The following is a 16,999-nucleotide window of genomic DNA, read 5'->3' as shown; positions in this document are numbered from 1 at the left end:
CTCCAAAACCAATGATGTTTTAACACTTTGCTGATGATGTAACTCAAATACCAGGTTATTGCAATATTTTTCCTGCTTTTACCATGAACCATTCTCATTTCTGTTGTCCCCTTGTACTAGAAGTAAAGTATAATATACACGAACAGATCTCTGAAACAATCTGTCTGGGCACCGATATTAAAAAATATAAATGCAAACACACAAAGATATTCTGGGTAAGGTCTGACTGGTAATTTTCAAACTTTCCACTCCCACTAATTCCTTGACACATATGTAATGTCTTTCAAGATATATTCATGAAACAAAATCTACTGAATTTATTGTAGTTTACAGAAGACTGACTGAACATATGTGGTAACATGATTTTACTAAGTTACCCATGATTGAGAATGGCTCATCCTTACCTAACTATCACATTCACTGACCTAGAAATTCATCTCTGTATTGCATCTTGTTGTTCTCTAAATTAGGTATTCATTCCACATCACTGTATGGCACCTTTAAAAAACAGATTTCCCCCTTTAAAGCATGAAAAATTATTAATCTTTATGTAAGATAATTTGGTAAGTTGAATTAATTTTAAATAGCAAAACTTTTGTAGTTTCTTTAAAGAAATTAACAATACTTTACTCATGCTTTTTGCAACTGATCTTGAAGGAAGCATTTATATGAGAACTTGGCTTTTTTAACATACCTCTCTACACCCAGTTATCAACAAATAACTCAAAATTTTAGTTTCTAATCCTTGTCTTTTTGTAGTTGTAAATAAAGTAAAATACATAGACCAATCTTATTTTTTTTAAACAACACACCTGGACAAATGTAGTCCAAACTTGGTCGAATTCCAAAGAAATAAAAGTGGAAAAGTGGTGTTGACAAGGCTCCCCCATGAACAACAGGTATGATTTTAGATAAGGAAGACCAAATGGCTCTGGAAACAGATGATTTAGATTGGTTGCCTCTCAAATAAGCAACATCCACTCGAGTTACTGTAGGGCAATGAAGCCTAAAATACATTGGTAGTCAATGCAACTCCTTAGAAGAAATTATCAAAGCTTTTTTGAAACTCAGTGGGAAACAAGAGTGAGGTGAATGACAGGAAAATTCATTCAAACAATTCAAAAAAGAGAGTGAAACTTATACAGATTTCTAACACGGTTTATCCAGTACCAGAACCTGGTTTATTCCTATAGAAATACAAACCATAACCTTTTATATAGGAATATTCTCAGCGTGAGCTGGAATGACTGTTGAACTTGGCAACAAGGTTGTTAACTGGTGGTTATGGGGGTGGTTGGGGGAATAACCCTCACTCGCCCACTGCCACAAAGCACTCTTTCTTTGGCTATCACCATGTGAGGGCATCTTGCTGCTCTCCTCCTGAATGCTAAGCTGAAATTATATATGTTTTTTGTTTGGGTTTTTTATTTTTGATAAATAGTGTCATTTTTGGAGGTGTGAAGGGTGTTAGCATGTGGACCCTTCATCCCCTCAGTTTTTTCTTATGTCTATCTCCAATGTTTAATATTCATCTGCCTTCAAGATTTAGCAGTGTTGCTGTTTTAGGGGAGACTTTATTGCTTTTGTGAAGTTCTTGGTAGAAAATGTAACCTTCCAGTGCTGCCAAAGACCTCCCTTCTTCTTCCCTGAGTTTACCCCCCCACCCTCATATGGTCAAGAGGTGGGTATGGCTGGAGGTTTGGAATCATACAACTACCCTTTAGATGTCAGTTGCTAAGTCTGTCGCTGTAACCCTTAAGATGTTGACTGCTGTCTCTTGTTGCTGCAGCCACTAGAAGCTCAATGATTTTGAATTTCTGACAGCTGTCTTTCTTCCTGTGGAAGATGCCCCAGAGCAGTGAACATTCCAACTTCCATAGAGAATGAAGACCAGAGCAAAGAGGGGAAAAGTGCAAACACTGTCCTTCCACTACAACCTCTTCCTTGAGCTCATCTGCCTCCTCCTCCTGTGGGAGGAAGAAGGGAAATCCAGGTGGCCTTTTTGCACGAGGTCGCATAGGGCTTCAAGCGAATGCTCCCCACAGTCTCTGGGTAGGCAGGAACTCTTTGAGCACCTATGGGTGATCGACTAGCTTCTTGCTGAGCTGTCATGAGCCTCACTGAGTTTACTCAGAATCTCATCTTGGCCCACCTTCTCAATGCTTCTGCGCTGGTTCCTCACCAGTCCTTATTTTGGCTTGTGCGGTTGAGTCATTGCTACAACCTCCTCCTCATCAGTGTGGATACGGTTGAAGTGCAATACCCCTTCTTTTATAGTACTTGTGAGTGCTAGGGGTATCTGTTCATATGCAGTTTTGTTACACCCAGGTCTGCTAGTGGTCTGCTACAGGCCTGGAGTTTTTTTTCTTACACAATATTGCTTAACCCTCTCTCTTGAGCATTCATTCTACAATACCCTTTCTTTCGGTATGCAGTATACACACTGCTTTACTGTATGCATACAACCAGGGCATTTGCACTTAGGTTTTCTGTGATTTTACAATCACAAAAGATGTTCTACGTTGTTTACTAGGACTTGTGCGCTAGCACACACAAACACATTTGCAACAGTAGGTTCAGTTTTGACTGATCTTACAGAACTCCAAGGATTTTCTACCACGATTTTGCAAGGTTATGTGGTAGTCTAAAATTGTTATGTTCGCAACACAAAGGATTGCTCAAGGTTACTGCTTTTTCGGCTTCTTTGTGCGAGATGACAATACTTGCTTTGGGAAATTTGGGGTTTGCTTCAGGGTCCACTCAGGAGGCAAAGCAGTTCTGACTACTGTGGCTGCCAATACTTGTGATGCCTTGAATCAGGTTAACAACCTGATCTGTGGATCAGAGGGTTCCCTGCCATCCAGCAATCAGGAAGTCCACTTCCCTACTACCATGGGAGATCCCTTAGCAGGTCAATCGCAGCTCCTTTGACAGCAGCAAAGATGAACACAACCTAGATCTATTATTGCACTAAGGGGAAGCAAGACTTGAACCTGGGGCAGGAAGGAACCAGAAGCTTATCCTTACTCATCCTCCTTCTCATTGTAGATTGCTCTCCTGTCCTACTCCTCCTCCTATTCTTAATTTTTCTCCTTGAGAAAGAGGAAGAAGAAACCTCACAGACCGTCCTCAAGAGGCCAGTGTGGAAAAGGGAAAGTCGGAGTCCTGAAGTGCTCTAATCCACCATGTGGTGTCTTTCAAACACTCAGGATTCTACTGCTTTAACAATATCAGAGTACTGAAGAAAAACCCTGTCTTTTAGACAGGGTTTTTTGTTGGAATTATAAAGTTGAAAATCAAAACAGAAACTTTTTGTTTCCAAGGAAAAAAAAAGAATTAACCAAAATTTAAGTAATCCCTAAAGGATTTTTTTTCTTCTCAAGCAACATTAATTATGGTACCTTAAGATACCATCCTAAATACTGAAAAAAAGTGGCACATATTATGGCACTTTTAAGATATCCTAAATGTTGAGAGAAGGGGCCTCAAAATCCAGCCTATAATGCCACTGGAAAATGAAGCAAGTTTTTATTTGCACTTCAATGCTCAAAATGTTATGACATTTATCACCTTTGATACCCTCCAGACAACAATGGGGAAATGAGTAAATTACCATTGTCTAAAATAAAAATAAAATAAAAATAAAAAACCTCCAGACTCAACTTTTTCTATTCTGCTTCTGAACTTTGTAAAACTAGCCGAAGTGATGGGGGAATAAATGCAAATATATTTTGTGTAGTATAACCTAATAAGGGAAGAAAACTTTTAAATAATTAGTAAGTATAATTAAATGTAATTCCAACAGGAATGGAGAACTTACTTCTAATCTCCACTTTCCTCGAGGATTTTCAGCCCAAGTGTGGGTAGTCATAAACGGCCACTTGGTAAATCCATCACGACCATCATCATCGTTAGGACGTTGACTAAGAATCATTGATCTGAAAATTAAGTGAACAACGTAAGGCTTAAGCGTAAGAAACATGAAGATGAAACAAATAGTCCCGTAACTGCTGAAATTTCTTGAACTATTCTAACTTATTGATTCAAGGGCACACAGTTCAGTTATACTGAATGAACTAATTCCCCTCTGAAGTTTATCTGTTACGAAATGCAGAGCCATATTTAAAATATACAGGAGTATGGGAAACAAGAGCAGCACTGACATACTTTGTTCCCATTGGAGAGACCAAGAATAGTTCAACATCCCCTCGGCGGGTAGAATTCAAAGTGATGACTGCTTGCACATGCTCTAAGTAGTTGACTTCTGTTTCACTGCCTGCGCAAGCATCAGTCTCTATTTCCATTACTACGGACTTGTTAACATACATTTGCCTTAAATAGAAAATGATGGTGATTATGACTGTTAGCACTGAGAAGCAATGATATTTGCAACGTTATGACATTACTGTTTAAGACTGTGATTCATTCATGTTTCATTCATTGTTGGTAATTTAGGCTCTAGGTTTTATCACAAACTAAAAGAAATTGCAAGTCTTACTTAGCTTCTGAGAAAATTCCTGCTTGGCAGTGATACCGTGGAGGTACTGTCACCCAGTCCTTAGCCAGAGCAACCATGGCACCTGCATCCAGTACACCAAATCCAAAGAGATGGTTGAATTCTAATCCAACACCGTTCATGTGCCATGCGAATCTCCTCTTGGCATCGAAGAGAGAATTTCTTTTGCTAGTAAGAACAGTCAGATGCTGAATGTCACGCCATGTTAATTGTGGGCTGCAAATGTAAAGTTAATTGTATGAGTAAACACAGACAGAGCAAAATGAAAGAGTAATTTATCTGTATACAGAATGATCTAAAGTGGAGCATCACGATCTGTATGAAAAATGAGGCAGCAATAAGTATGCACTATACATTAATTTGGCCTATATAAAAGTGCTTCAGTTGCATTGTGTCTTTACAGTAAAATTATGAAATACCATTTCCTACAAGCACAAAAAAGTTTATTTTTCAAAATATCTATGAATTTCAATCCTATGGTTTATTTTACTCTGCAAACAAGAAAATATTGATTACCCAGTTAACTGAACATAGACAATTCTTATCAACTTGACAGGAAACAAAATTATGTTTAAAAACTCTTTATGCTATAACTTTTTATACAGTTCATCAGTGTTCATATGAGACAAAGTCATTACTTTGCTGCTAAATCCATTCAGTGTTTGGTTTTTATAGATATACTGTACTAAAACAACTCTCAGAAACGAGATCTACAACTGATGTTTTCACTTTTCCAATATGTATAAGAAATCTAGAGTTTCATTATGTCTTCATACACAGTATGTACTGACCTTTTAATATCGAATAAACATCGCATTTGCATTTTAATATGAGAGATTTCATACTGGAATCATATTAAGATATCCATGATGAAAGTTTATATTCTTTTATTCATTAAAAAATGATAGAGAGGTTGACTAAATTCCAGAAAATAAACCTGTATGGCTTTAGCAACACTTACGTATTTGGATCAAAGCATTTTGAGAATGACATGATTTTATCATTGATATTAAATGGCCTGAACCAAAAAATTATACTTGTATTACTCCATGACAAGATAGAAAATGGATGACTAAAACTGCTTCATCTTGTTGGCGGCATTAAATACATGGTGATTAGAATAGTATTTGCACTTTCAGTGATATGATTAACTATAAATTGTATGTTATCAAATACTGTAATATAAAGGTAGTTGTTCAGACAAAATTATTAGGAAAAATCAGCCAGTCAACAATGAACTCACTTAGCTTCAAGGGCAAGAGCAAAAACTCCAGCGGCTTCCGGTGCAGCTGCTGAAGTTCCAGAATGTGTTTTTGTGCATTTCCCGTAGAGATCAGTTGTTGCCTGATTGAAAGGTAAACAAAATAGATTTCTTGTTAATATTTTCATAGGTTTAATGTGACTTACAAGAAAGTGCATTTTAAAACTGATACTCTTCACCAAATTAAAGGGTTGAAAACATGACAGAAAGCTTGTAATATCAAGAAAATATGCTAATGCTGAAACTGTTGCAGATGGGCTAAGCACTTTAGTTCATTATTTTGGTTAAGTGCTTTAAAGAAATAAAAAAATGTCAACTGAGAGAGAATAATTCAGTATAAGAAAAAGAAGCTGACATCCAAAGGCAAACCAAGCTTTGTGGTGGATACGCCTCTGTTGAGTTCACTGATCCCATGCTATAATAGGATGTGTTATAAACAGTTCCATCACTCAATTGTTGCAGTGATACTACAGGTAAAGGCAATATGTGTAAGACTGAATGATATAAGCTCTCTAATAATTTCTACGAGTGTCAATTTTCAAGTTGGATAGTTGAAAGAAAGATTATTAAACTTGTGATTTCCTGGAGGGATTACATAGTCATATGTGAAATGAATAGGATCGAGACAAAATATTCTACAGCATTTTCAATTTTTGAGTACTCCAGTTCAACAAAAACCATGCTAGACCAATTGATTAAACTATTTTCTTATTCTTTTTTTCAGGTTACAGTGGGGAAAGTTAAGGTTGGGCTTGTATTTGTGGTGGTAATATTATACACGAAATTCAAGATCCTGACACACCAGTTCACAGGTTGTCTCAAAGTTACAGTCGGAGATCAGAGGAATGACAGGATTCTCGACAGTGAGATTAAACTTATGGCCTTAGCTGTATCTAAAACCTAACTATTGATACTTAGAGTACTGTTATTAATTTATTATTACATCAGCCAGAAGTTAAAAGGTGTGTACAGTAATTATTTTCTTAACTGTTTGGTGTTAGTAGTATTATATGAGCTAGCAAGGTCAGGTGAAAGATTCCGATTTTTTTTTATTTCATTCCAATGAAACTTCAGCACTAAGGAACATTTAACATTTTTTTTTTTGCAACTAATGGCATGGACATCCCCAACCAGGATACAGAATTCTCAAGTTTCTCACCTTTATGTTTTAGTTAGCATTCTTAATTTCCCATGATACTTTTCTGCTTTTGCTTTGGTTAGCAATCTTAATTTTTCATCCTTTTCTGCTCTATTTAAATTGTATCTGCTAGTTTTGGGTAGCTTTAGCTAAAAACATAAGTAACTGATCATTTATCCTTAATGGCATTTTAATATTGCATTCATTTTCCAGGAATGATCCCAGATCTTACATTAAGAATGATTAATTTCATTATCACAGCTGCCATTTTATTCCGTATTTAACATGATTATTAAGGAAGATTTGGAAGCACTGAAAAATACTATATGGTCTCCCTGAGGGTGTACATAAATTTTTCAAATATAATATTAATTCAACTAACTTTTTTCCTTCACAGATTTATGTTTCCTTAATATACAGTGAATGTAATATTTTCATAATGCAAATGTGAGCAAAATATAACATGAAATGCCATGTTTTAGCTATTGATAGTTTTAATGACCTGCCTCAACACTTTTATGTCTAATTGCATTGTTTATTGAATAAGCCACTGTTTTACACCAGAATCTCTAGAATATCCAATACTGAATTTCTTTGCTGATTTTTTGAGATAGGGTGAAAGTGTTTCTAGTGCTTTAATCATCATGATGAGCTTCATTGTAAAGTTGCTTATGTTTATCTTGTACAGAATATACTAAAATTTAAGAAAATGTAATAGATTTTTTAATGCAGTAAACCACAACATTACTTTCCACATATTTTCTTAAATTAGTGAAAATTATAATCCTGAATAGATCTGATGCATTTTCAAGAAGATTAATACCTTCAGCTCTGGAGAATTGTATTGAAATAGTGTTTGTTGTTTCTGCCTCTGCTAAAGTCTAAAATGAAGAGTATACTTTTTACATTCTCAAAAATGGAATTTTTAGAAGTGATTTAAAAACATCTACCTGTAAACATTCCAACATTAAATCGAGTTTCCATCTAATAGAATATGTTAGCTGTACAGGCACTGGTTATGTAGTATATATCAAAATAACAATGGTTTATCAGCCAAGATTACTGAGGAACTGGATTCTGATCTGCAAAAGAATACTATAATCACAAAATAACCAGATGCGATCTTGCGCCACTCAACTTTTCATTGACTGATATCTGACAGTTCACGTAACAAGTACTTATACTGTACTGTACTGTATTACATACAGTATACAGTGCAGTGTATATCAATAAGAAATAACCTACAGTCTCCAGATATTTAATAATAAGAAATAAATTGAGAAAATTACCACGCCTGTGCTTGGATCTTTAGCACCGTTACTGAAAGTTGATGCAAGAGTAGAAGAGCAAGATTCGTCGTAATGAGCATTTGAACCATCATTGATGGCTGAATTAATACTGATGGTCCACATACTGGCTGCATATCCATCACAATTGCAATCGTCGTCCTCACCACCATCACCAGATGCCCATACATAGATGTTACCTAGTCCATTGCGACCCTGTTGATCAAAAGAAAGAAAAATTAAGAATACTACATGAGAGAGAAAAAGCTGACAGCATTTCACAACACTGCAAAAATTTGAGCGTTAAGTTTTCCGTATTACTGAGTCAGAAGTGATCTAGGTTTTCAAAGATACTCTACGGCTGTCAGTTGTTTGGAAGATGAAAATGGAGGATGTATCAGGGGTTTAACTTTGCAGGTTTAAAAAGATATCGATATCTTTTTTTTTTCGGGGTGACTAAGATAACTACTGCACTATAGGTCTAAACATTTAATATTATGTGAAGGGCCTAAGTTTTCATTCAGCTACAGTATCTGTGATATACAATATAAATAGATTTTAAAATATTTTTATGGATGGTCAACTTTTTGTCAATAGCCTGACTGATACATTTCCAGCATGACTGCTTAAGAAACTTATAAATAAGTTTGAATTGAAAAAGTCTCACCTCTTTATTATATATACATATATATAATATTACAGTATGCACATACTGTACATTATGTATCCTGAAGAAACTCGGTACAATGGTGGCTATGATAGCAGTAGTTAACTATATATAAACAATTAACTATATTAATTAGGTAGTATACATATCTTAAAAGTTTTTATATATGTAATAATTTTATACTGCAGGTAGCCTACTGTAAACAATTGAGCACTGCTACCTACTATATATACCCTTTGAGTATTAAAATTGAACCAAATTATGGATGGTACAAGAAATTTATAAATACTGGTATATACACTATATGCATTTACATTGACCATCTTTCACTTTTATCTTTTTTACTTTTTTTTTTACATTTATAATTTCTGTAAAGACTGAAAAGCTTCATATATATGCAGTAGTTATGGTTCTGTAGATGGTAAAATTTAATTTTAAACTAGTACCTGTCCAAAGTCTAGGCCCACATACATCATTAATGACCTCAGTGATTTGTTATTTATGTTGTGTTCTTAGCTTACTTTATTAAAAGTGTTACTTTATGTCTTGTATTTTCACTTATCTGATTTTAAATATATATTACATAAGGCATATATATATACAGTATATATATATATATATATATATATATATATATATATATATATATATATATATATATATATATATATATTTATTGACAGATATTACATACTGCATATATATATATATATATATATATATATATATATATATATATATATATATATATATATATATATATATATATATATATATATATATATATATATATGATAGTAGTCTGCATAAATATTTACATTTAACTATATAGTATACTGTACATAATGTACAGGAATAATAAATTTTATATTTTAGAAAACAAGCTAAGCTGTTACTGAAATTATATTTATCAATGGTACGAGATCAATGAAGTTGATATTAATTTTTAAGTAATCAGGATGGAAATTTATTATCAATTAGTTTATTACCAAAAAGCTGTCAATTAAAAATAGAATGTGTTAAAAATTAAATTTTTACCATACTGCAAAACTAGTAAACTGGTTAATTTTCACAAAAATTTTACCTTTTGCTTAAAGTTCTGTGGCAATTACCATTACACAGTAAAATCATTAGAGATTAATTCTGTTACCGCATTACGTGTTCATGTTTTAATCATATAAAGGTAATGCTGATGTTACCATTTTATCAATGTTTCAACTCCTAGTGATGTCACTGATAGTGAACTAATGCTTCTTGGACATGGGGAGAGAGAGAGAGAGAGAGAGAGAACCAACCTCATTCACTCCCCGAACAATGGCCTTCATTGTTGCATTTCTGGGTCCATCAACCGTCTTTCCATCATCAGTAGGTCCCCAGGAAGCTGAGTATATATGAATAAGATTTGGTTCGTGACCCATACTGTTGGCTTCAATCAGATCAGTCATGTATGGCTGGTCCAACATTCTTATACCTGCAATGTAGACGTGAAAGACAAGCATTTTAGATTAGCTTTAACTTAAGGCCAATGAAATGACCATATTATTAATGATTTGATAAAGGTTGCATAACGTGGTTTGATTAAGACGCTATTATTGACCACGAAAACCATAAAGCTAATGATAGTTGGATGTAGACATGGGGAACTGTGATTTCAATCATGCCGATTTAGGCAAAAAAGGAACAGAATGGTTAAGTTAGTTTGATTTAGTTACTAAAGAATATAGTTTCCATTTACTCTAATTTAGGTACCAAGAACAGAATATCTTGGTCAGTACTGTTCCTACGTGATATATCAAAGTATTTTACCAACTGAAAAACAAATCAAATTAAGTCTGAGCTTTATGGTAAGTGAAGTTATTGAAAAAGACATCACTCATTCTTGTGCACCGTAGTTGCATTATCATGAGATATAATTTTTTAAAGACACAACAAGGTAAACAAGGTAACCGATGTGCAACGAGGCAAATCGAAAATATATATGAATAAATAGCTAACTTAATTTTAAATTACCAAGAGGCAAAAATACGTTTGATTATTACTTGTTGCACTAAAAGTAACAATAATTAAGGAGTTAGAGAAAAGTGTAACAGGTTTATGGTGCTATTATTACTAAACCATGAATAACTTTGCAAAACAGGTTGTAGAGGGTTACAAAAGCGCTTTGAAATCAGATCATTTTTGACTGACATCTCAGTTGCAGAATGTAATATTGCACTGAGATGTTATGTATAAAAATATTCTTTGCGGACATAAAAAAAAATAAGAATGGTCTTAAGAATTCGAATAACACTGGCCTGCTACTAGAGAGTTATAGGCGACCCCAACACCACAAACACCATTGTCCCGTGCAGCTGAAACTTCTCCCGCACACCGAGTGCCATGGCTGAAAAAAAAAATCAAATGTAAAAAAGTCACATTTGCATACTTTAGGGAAGAGAGAATCATTATATTTCTCAAGATTTTCCCTACTAAGAGAGTCATGAGAGAGTTTCTAAGACAGATCATATTTTCGAAAGGCTTCATTCTGCTTTTATGAGCCTTCTGCTAACACGGCTGTCAGATCGAACTACACGACATTTCAAAATACGAAATCTCTTGGTCTTTCAAGATCAACGTGCCAATAGAACATACTGACAGACATGAGGCCGAGTTACGAGTTTATGGACATTCGATATTCCTGACATTTACTGCCATAGGTCTGAGCAACCCATTCCCATTTTACTGGTTTGAGGACTTGCCACTGCTATTACTGCTATATACAATCTATGGTAACTAAAAGAACCAGAAACTAGTCAGAACACTCCGAGGTTATGAAACACCTACAGAAACAGTTAGCTGAATCACTCAACTTGTAAACGATATAACGAATGCCGATTTATTGCTGAAGGCCCTGTTATATTACAGATATTTGACTTTCAAATTTCAATAATTGAAACTAAGTTTAGTGTACCTATTTCCTCCGTATTGAGGTGAGAAGTTGGTATCACTGCACATTGCCTCTGGTACATATGATGATCCTGTAACTGGTCAGCAAATCCTTACCACTTATTTTATTTATTTATTTATTTATTTTTTTTTTTGCGTTGTCACGACTCACGTCACGTCACTTCAAGTGTCCTGTTCTTTCGATTGACTTTTGTTGTCTTGAAATATAAATCAATTATTAACTTTGATTTGTCGCTGGCTAAATGTTACTGCTGTTATAGTTCTACAGTTATTAATTTATTAAAATCATCACAGGCTACTACGTTTTTAAGCAACCCTTTTATGAGTTGAGAAGCTCACTTAAATAAGGTCCTAAACCTCTCTTTCTCTCATAATGAAGTAATTTGGTAATATCGGTTCACATACTATCAAAATGCTATGAGGAAACTAAAAGTGAAATCAAGTTCTGAAATTTGAAAAATTTGAAATTACTGTTGGGAAATATAATGAAACCAGTGAAATGGAAAGGGTTTTTCTCTCGTTATTTCGAGATAGAATTTTCATTCTCAATGAAAACTTGTTTGTTCTGGCAAATACTGCATGAGTGTTAAGGTGACATTTAAGTGAGTAAATGATGAATTCACCAACTTTTCCAAACTCAAAAGATGAGTTCACCAACTTTTGCAAAACTCAAAAGATGAATTCACCAACTCTTCCTAACTCATTCCTATATTTTTACTTCATTTCTACATATTACAATTCAGTATTAACAATTATAGTCGAAGAATGATGAGATAAAGTATTGTACCACATTATTGTATATTTAAAAATTGTCATTTATTCATTTCTCCTACTGCTTGATAATGTACCAGGATACAGTAAATGGCGTTTCAGCACGATATACGATGGCGAATAACTTCAATACCTTAGAAAGATTGGTCCCTTTTACAAGGGAATGGAAATACTCCTTTAGTTGAATAAATATCTGTTTACTTACTATTTTACAGCATCTTCTACGATGGCTTTCATAAAAAAATCATTATTAGATAAATTTATATGTACATATTTTTACCTTACAAAGTTTCTTTTGGAATAGGCATCAAAGAAGGGTGACAGTTTCCAACAATGAATAGGCTACTGCCTCACGCTTAATTAACTTAGTTTCATTAGCATCGAACCTAATTACTTTACCCTTCATTAATTCCGTTCTCAATTTTTGCTCAGACCAATGGCGAACTAACATTCTTATTTGTCCCAGACCCGAGGGAAACAAGAGTAAAGACAGGCACGCCTCTCGGAACATAATGGATTAAAAGGAGATTACCTGAATTAATCTTCACGCATTTAAAACCTGACTACTTATGTACCTCTTATATCGGGAAGTTGCTACTTTAGCCTTCAAAAACATTGACCTTTAATAAATTAACCTTTAACAGTTTGAAAGTTACCTCGTTCGGTCAATGGATATTATATCTTTTTCCAAATGGCTTCACTTTAATATAGCTATCAGTTAACTGAGAGGGATATGTATATCTTGACAACTTTCAGGTGCATTTAACTTCGACTTGGGTATCTTTTAAACGTGGACAATTTAGTCTGTGCTGCGCACAAACTTAACTAATGTAACTTCGGAGAGTCTAAAGTTCAACCAATTTAGCCTTCTCTAACTTCAACCTTGAGCAATTTTGCAGGTTGATTAGATCTCTAGAAGCCCCACAGTATCCAAGGGCTCAAAAGCTTAATGCTCGCAGAACTCAGTCACTGTCAGGTACCCCTTCTGTAAAGTGTAGTGAAACATTAAATAATTTTTTTTTCCTGTGAATTTACATAACCTCTGCCCATTTCCCGCTGCTGTTGCATTTATTGTGGTTAGTCAAATCAAAAGTTTTTAGGAATAATTTCTGTGTGTTCCCCGGAACTGTGTTCATACAAATACGAAATCCTACCCCATATAAGAATCTTGGTCTGAAACGGAGTTAGAAGGGAAGTCCAGTTTATAGATCTCCTCTACATAAACTGATAATCCGTGGCTAGACTGATGTTTTCTGGACTTGAAAAACTGGCGTATCCCCTCAGAGGTGTGATATTAGTGAGTTATCCCTCCGCTTCTCAGCAACTATCCACACTAGTTGTAACCCACATCAGTTGACAGAACTACCAGGTACATCAATCGCAGTTAATTTATTTGAAGAAATACCAAATTTGTATCCAAGCAACAATGGAATTTCCTGTATTTTATTATTCCACTGTTTATCTTTAACAAAAAAAAAAAAAAAGGAGTACCAGGCCTTTCGAAGATTCTCCTCAAGTTTTGTTGCCTATGATATAGTGCAGGAGACATTCATCAATTAACAGCGTTGCTTAGAAATAAATGTTTTCGCTAATGACCAATGGTTTTAGCAGGTATTAACAGCACTGCTATGAGATGGTCACTAGAGCCCAGGATTGAGAAAATGGGCTTATGGCTAAAAAAAATGGGTTGTAAAACAATTACTAGTTATGTAATGGGTCAAAGATAAAAAAAAGGATTGTATCTGGAAAAGTGAGTTATAATCTGCAAAGAGTTTTACGAGGGATGGCTAAATTAGACCAAGCACGATACAATTATCTAAGGAAAAGGTGCTGTAGCTGGAAAATGCACCGCCCACAAAGATTAATCCTGCTTTAACGAAGGGACATGAATACGAAAAGGGAAGGCTGAAAGCTGTTTAAGGTTTAGGAAACCTTTAGTTTATAGGAATGGGTTTTTTTGAGGGATAAATTAGAGATGGGGCGGGGTTACAATAGCTGACGAAATAACCTTTATGATGGGAAAATCACCCGTGAAGAGGAAAGGAATACGTCTACGAGAAATCTAGGAAAGCGGCCATATACACAAAATCGTCACTTGAGAGGGTGTGTTATTTATTAACAGAAAGAAGCTAAAATATTTTCAACAAATTCTTTGCAAAAAATTAATATACAAAAAAAACTCGATTTAGGTACTAAATTGAAGACGAAGGACAATGTTGTAAATACACAATAATGGTGATTATTTTAAAAACCTTTACGAAGGACAATGTTGTACAGTAAATAAACAATGACAGTGATTATCAAAAAAAGTTAAATTTTATATAAAAAAAAAGTTCAACACTTCTTAAAAGAACATGAACATATTAACAGTTCAGGTCTGATATACTCTAATTCTAAGACATATAATTCTAAAACTTATAAACCAAAAAATTATTGTAGTTACGGAGTTCTTATACCAAACACATATGAGAAATAATTGTCTCGTTACCTGTTAAACCAATCATCAGTATACCGAGGGTAAGGAAACGGATCGTTGCTACTGAAATCCCAACTGGCTGGTGCGTTCTGAAAGGCAAGAGATAAAATCATGATTAGAACGCGGTGAAATATAAAACAATCCTAAGAGTTTAAAGCGCTTACTTAGGTTGCCTCTCATAATAGTTTCTTCGGCTTAAAAAAGCATCAGCCAAATATATCCATATTTCCTTCCATGCTACATATTCAGTGTCATCACGCCATTCTCAGTTGCATATATAAACATGCGTTGAGCATGCCTGCATATTTATGCATGCTTGTAGTTTATGCGCTGCATGCGTGAGAGGAAAACCCAAATATATTTCCCAAGGATATTTTAAGCGGGAAATTGGGAACTACACCAAATATTGCCAAAGAAAATAAGTGACTGTTCAGAGGTTTGCTCAGGTAATTGGATACTTAGCTTTAGTACACAGAGAGGATCCTTTCTTTTTTTTCAGTTAAAATTATCAGTGAACAATACTAACATTATTATTTTAATAATTCACATTACAAAAAAGATTACATTAAAAATAATTGCTAATAATGCCTAAAATTTCCTTTCACACACCCTAACAGCACTTTATCTTTTAACACTTTTGTTTTTGACATTCTATTTACAATATATATATATATATATATATATATATATATATATATATATATATACAGTATATATATATATATACATATATATATACAGTATATATATTATATATAATATATATGTATATATACATTTTTTTAAATAGAATGTCAAAAAAGTGTTAAAAGATAAAGTGCTGTTAGGGTGTGTGAAAGGAAATTTTAGGCATTAATGGCAATCTTTTTTTAATGTAATTTGGATTTTTAAAACAATTAATGTAATGTAATACGAATTTACCAGAATTCTACATTACTTCCCAATAGCCTATACTTTTGATTTCCCTTCCCTTTTCATACTGTGTTTTGAATAAACATAATTTTGTGCAGAAACGTGAAGTTGGTAAATTTGATTTGCCTGTTTACATTATTAAATCCATTAATTTTACAATGACTGTAGACACCTAGACCGTGACTTTAGTCTTTTTAATATAAATGAAATGAAATCTGTAAAAAGTTATGAAAAAAGCTATTTCTTGGGCTTCTTTTAACACCTTTCGATTTCACAGTCTAAAGAAGAATTGCGTCATCTTCCTAATTCCTAACTTTTCGAATCACCTGATAGGCTACCCCTTGGACGATAACGTTATTCCTATTTATACGAGCTGTCAGAGCCAACTGCATCTTTGAAAATAACATTTAGCACATAGCATCCACGGCAGGGGAAAAAATGCAATCCAAGGGAGTTCCTCCTAAACAGTGTTGAGTGATGCATTACGAAATATGGTAAAAACTGTCAATAGATGGCAGCACCATCGGTTGAAGTGCGCGTGAGGTTTTGCGATCCCTAATAAATCTTCTGGCTGTCTTATGTTGAAAATACACCAGAAAACTTTTGCTATGCATCTATCACTCTTATCCCCGTATATTCACTTACCTATCAAGTCACTTTCTATCGAATCACTAGGTCTAGTTCCATGCAATTTGGCGAAAACTTAAGCAGCTTCAAACTCAATTTGTTTACTATTCCTTCTAAATTTTACAAGTAAGCGGTTTCCTTTAGGTGGTTGCGAGGGAAACAAGGAAACATCGCTGTTACATTCTTCGTCATATTTCTGAATCAAGCATGACCCCTCTGAACTCTTTTATATAAACATAAGTCGATGATCCTTTCTTTACTAAATAGTGGATGAATCCTATTTATGTAACCTAATTAGGAATTTATACACAACATACGGGTTTTCATACAGTACGTTTAAAAAATGCTCAGACAACTTCATTAGAGCAGCGTAGTTTCTTTGTAATCATCTGTTCCCTA

General features: G+C 34.2%; 1 protein-coding gene and 1 long non-coding RNA gene across 3 annotated transcripts in view; one reads left to right on the top strand and one right to left on the bottom strand.

The window, feature by feature from the left end:
• LOC136845845 (uncharacterized) overlaps positions 1 to 7,627 on the top strand; it is a 71,419-nt gene extending 63,792 nt beyond the window's left edge. The window contains exon 3 of the long non-coding RNA XR_010855271.1: positions 6,502 to 7,627. This is a non-coding gene — a long non-coding RNA (uncharacterized lncRNA). The remainder of the gene's footprint in view (positions 1 to 6,501) is intronic.
• The window catches only part of amon (amontillado), a 273,648-nt gene that overhangs the window by 2,147 nt on the left and 254,502 nt on the right, over positions 1 to 16,999 (bottom strand). For both annotated transcript variants that reach the window (XM_067116245.1, XM_067116246.1), the window contains exons 6-13: positions 15,074 to 15,150; positions 11,163 to 11,251; positions 10,164 to 10,339; positions 8,205 to 8,417; positions 5,760 to 5,860; positions 4,499 to 4,732; positions 4,168 to 4,332; positions 3,821 to 3,938 (exon numbers count right to left, since the gene is read on the bottom strand). In XM_067116245.1, the coding sequence (XP_066972346.1) occupies positions 3,821 to 3,938; positions 4,168 to 4,332; positions 4,499 to 4,732; positions 5,760 to 5,860; positions 8,205 to 8,417; positions 10,164 to 10,339; positions 11,163 to 11,251; positions 15,074 to 15,150 (1,173 nt within the window). The remainder of the gene's footprint in view (positions 1 to 3,820; positions 3,939 to 4,167; positions 4,333 to 4,498; positions 4,733 to 5,759; positions 5,861 to 8,204; positions 8,418 to 10,163; positions 10,340 to 11,162; positions 11,252 to 15,073; positions 15,151 to 16,999) is intronic.

This window comes from Macrobrachium rosenbergii, chromosome 14 (assembly GCF_040412425.1).
Source record: "Macrobrachium rosenbergii isolate ZJJX-2024 chromosome 14, ASM4041242v1, whole genome shotgun sequence".
Classification (NCBI taxonomy): Eukaryota; Metazoa; Arthropoda; class Malacostraca; order Decapoda; family Palaemonidae; genus Macrobrachium; species Macrobrachium rosenbergii.
This window is presented reverse-complemented; position numbering and strand designations above follow the sequence as displayed.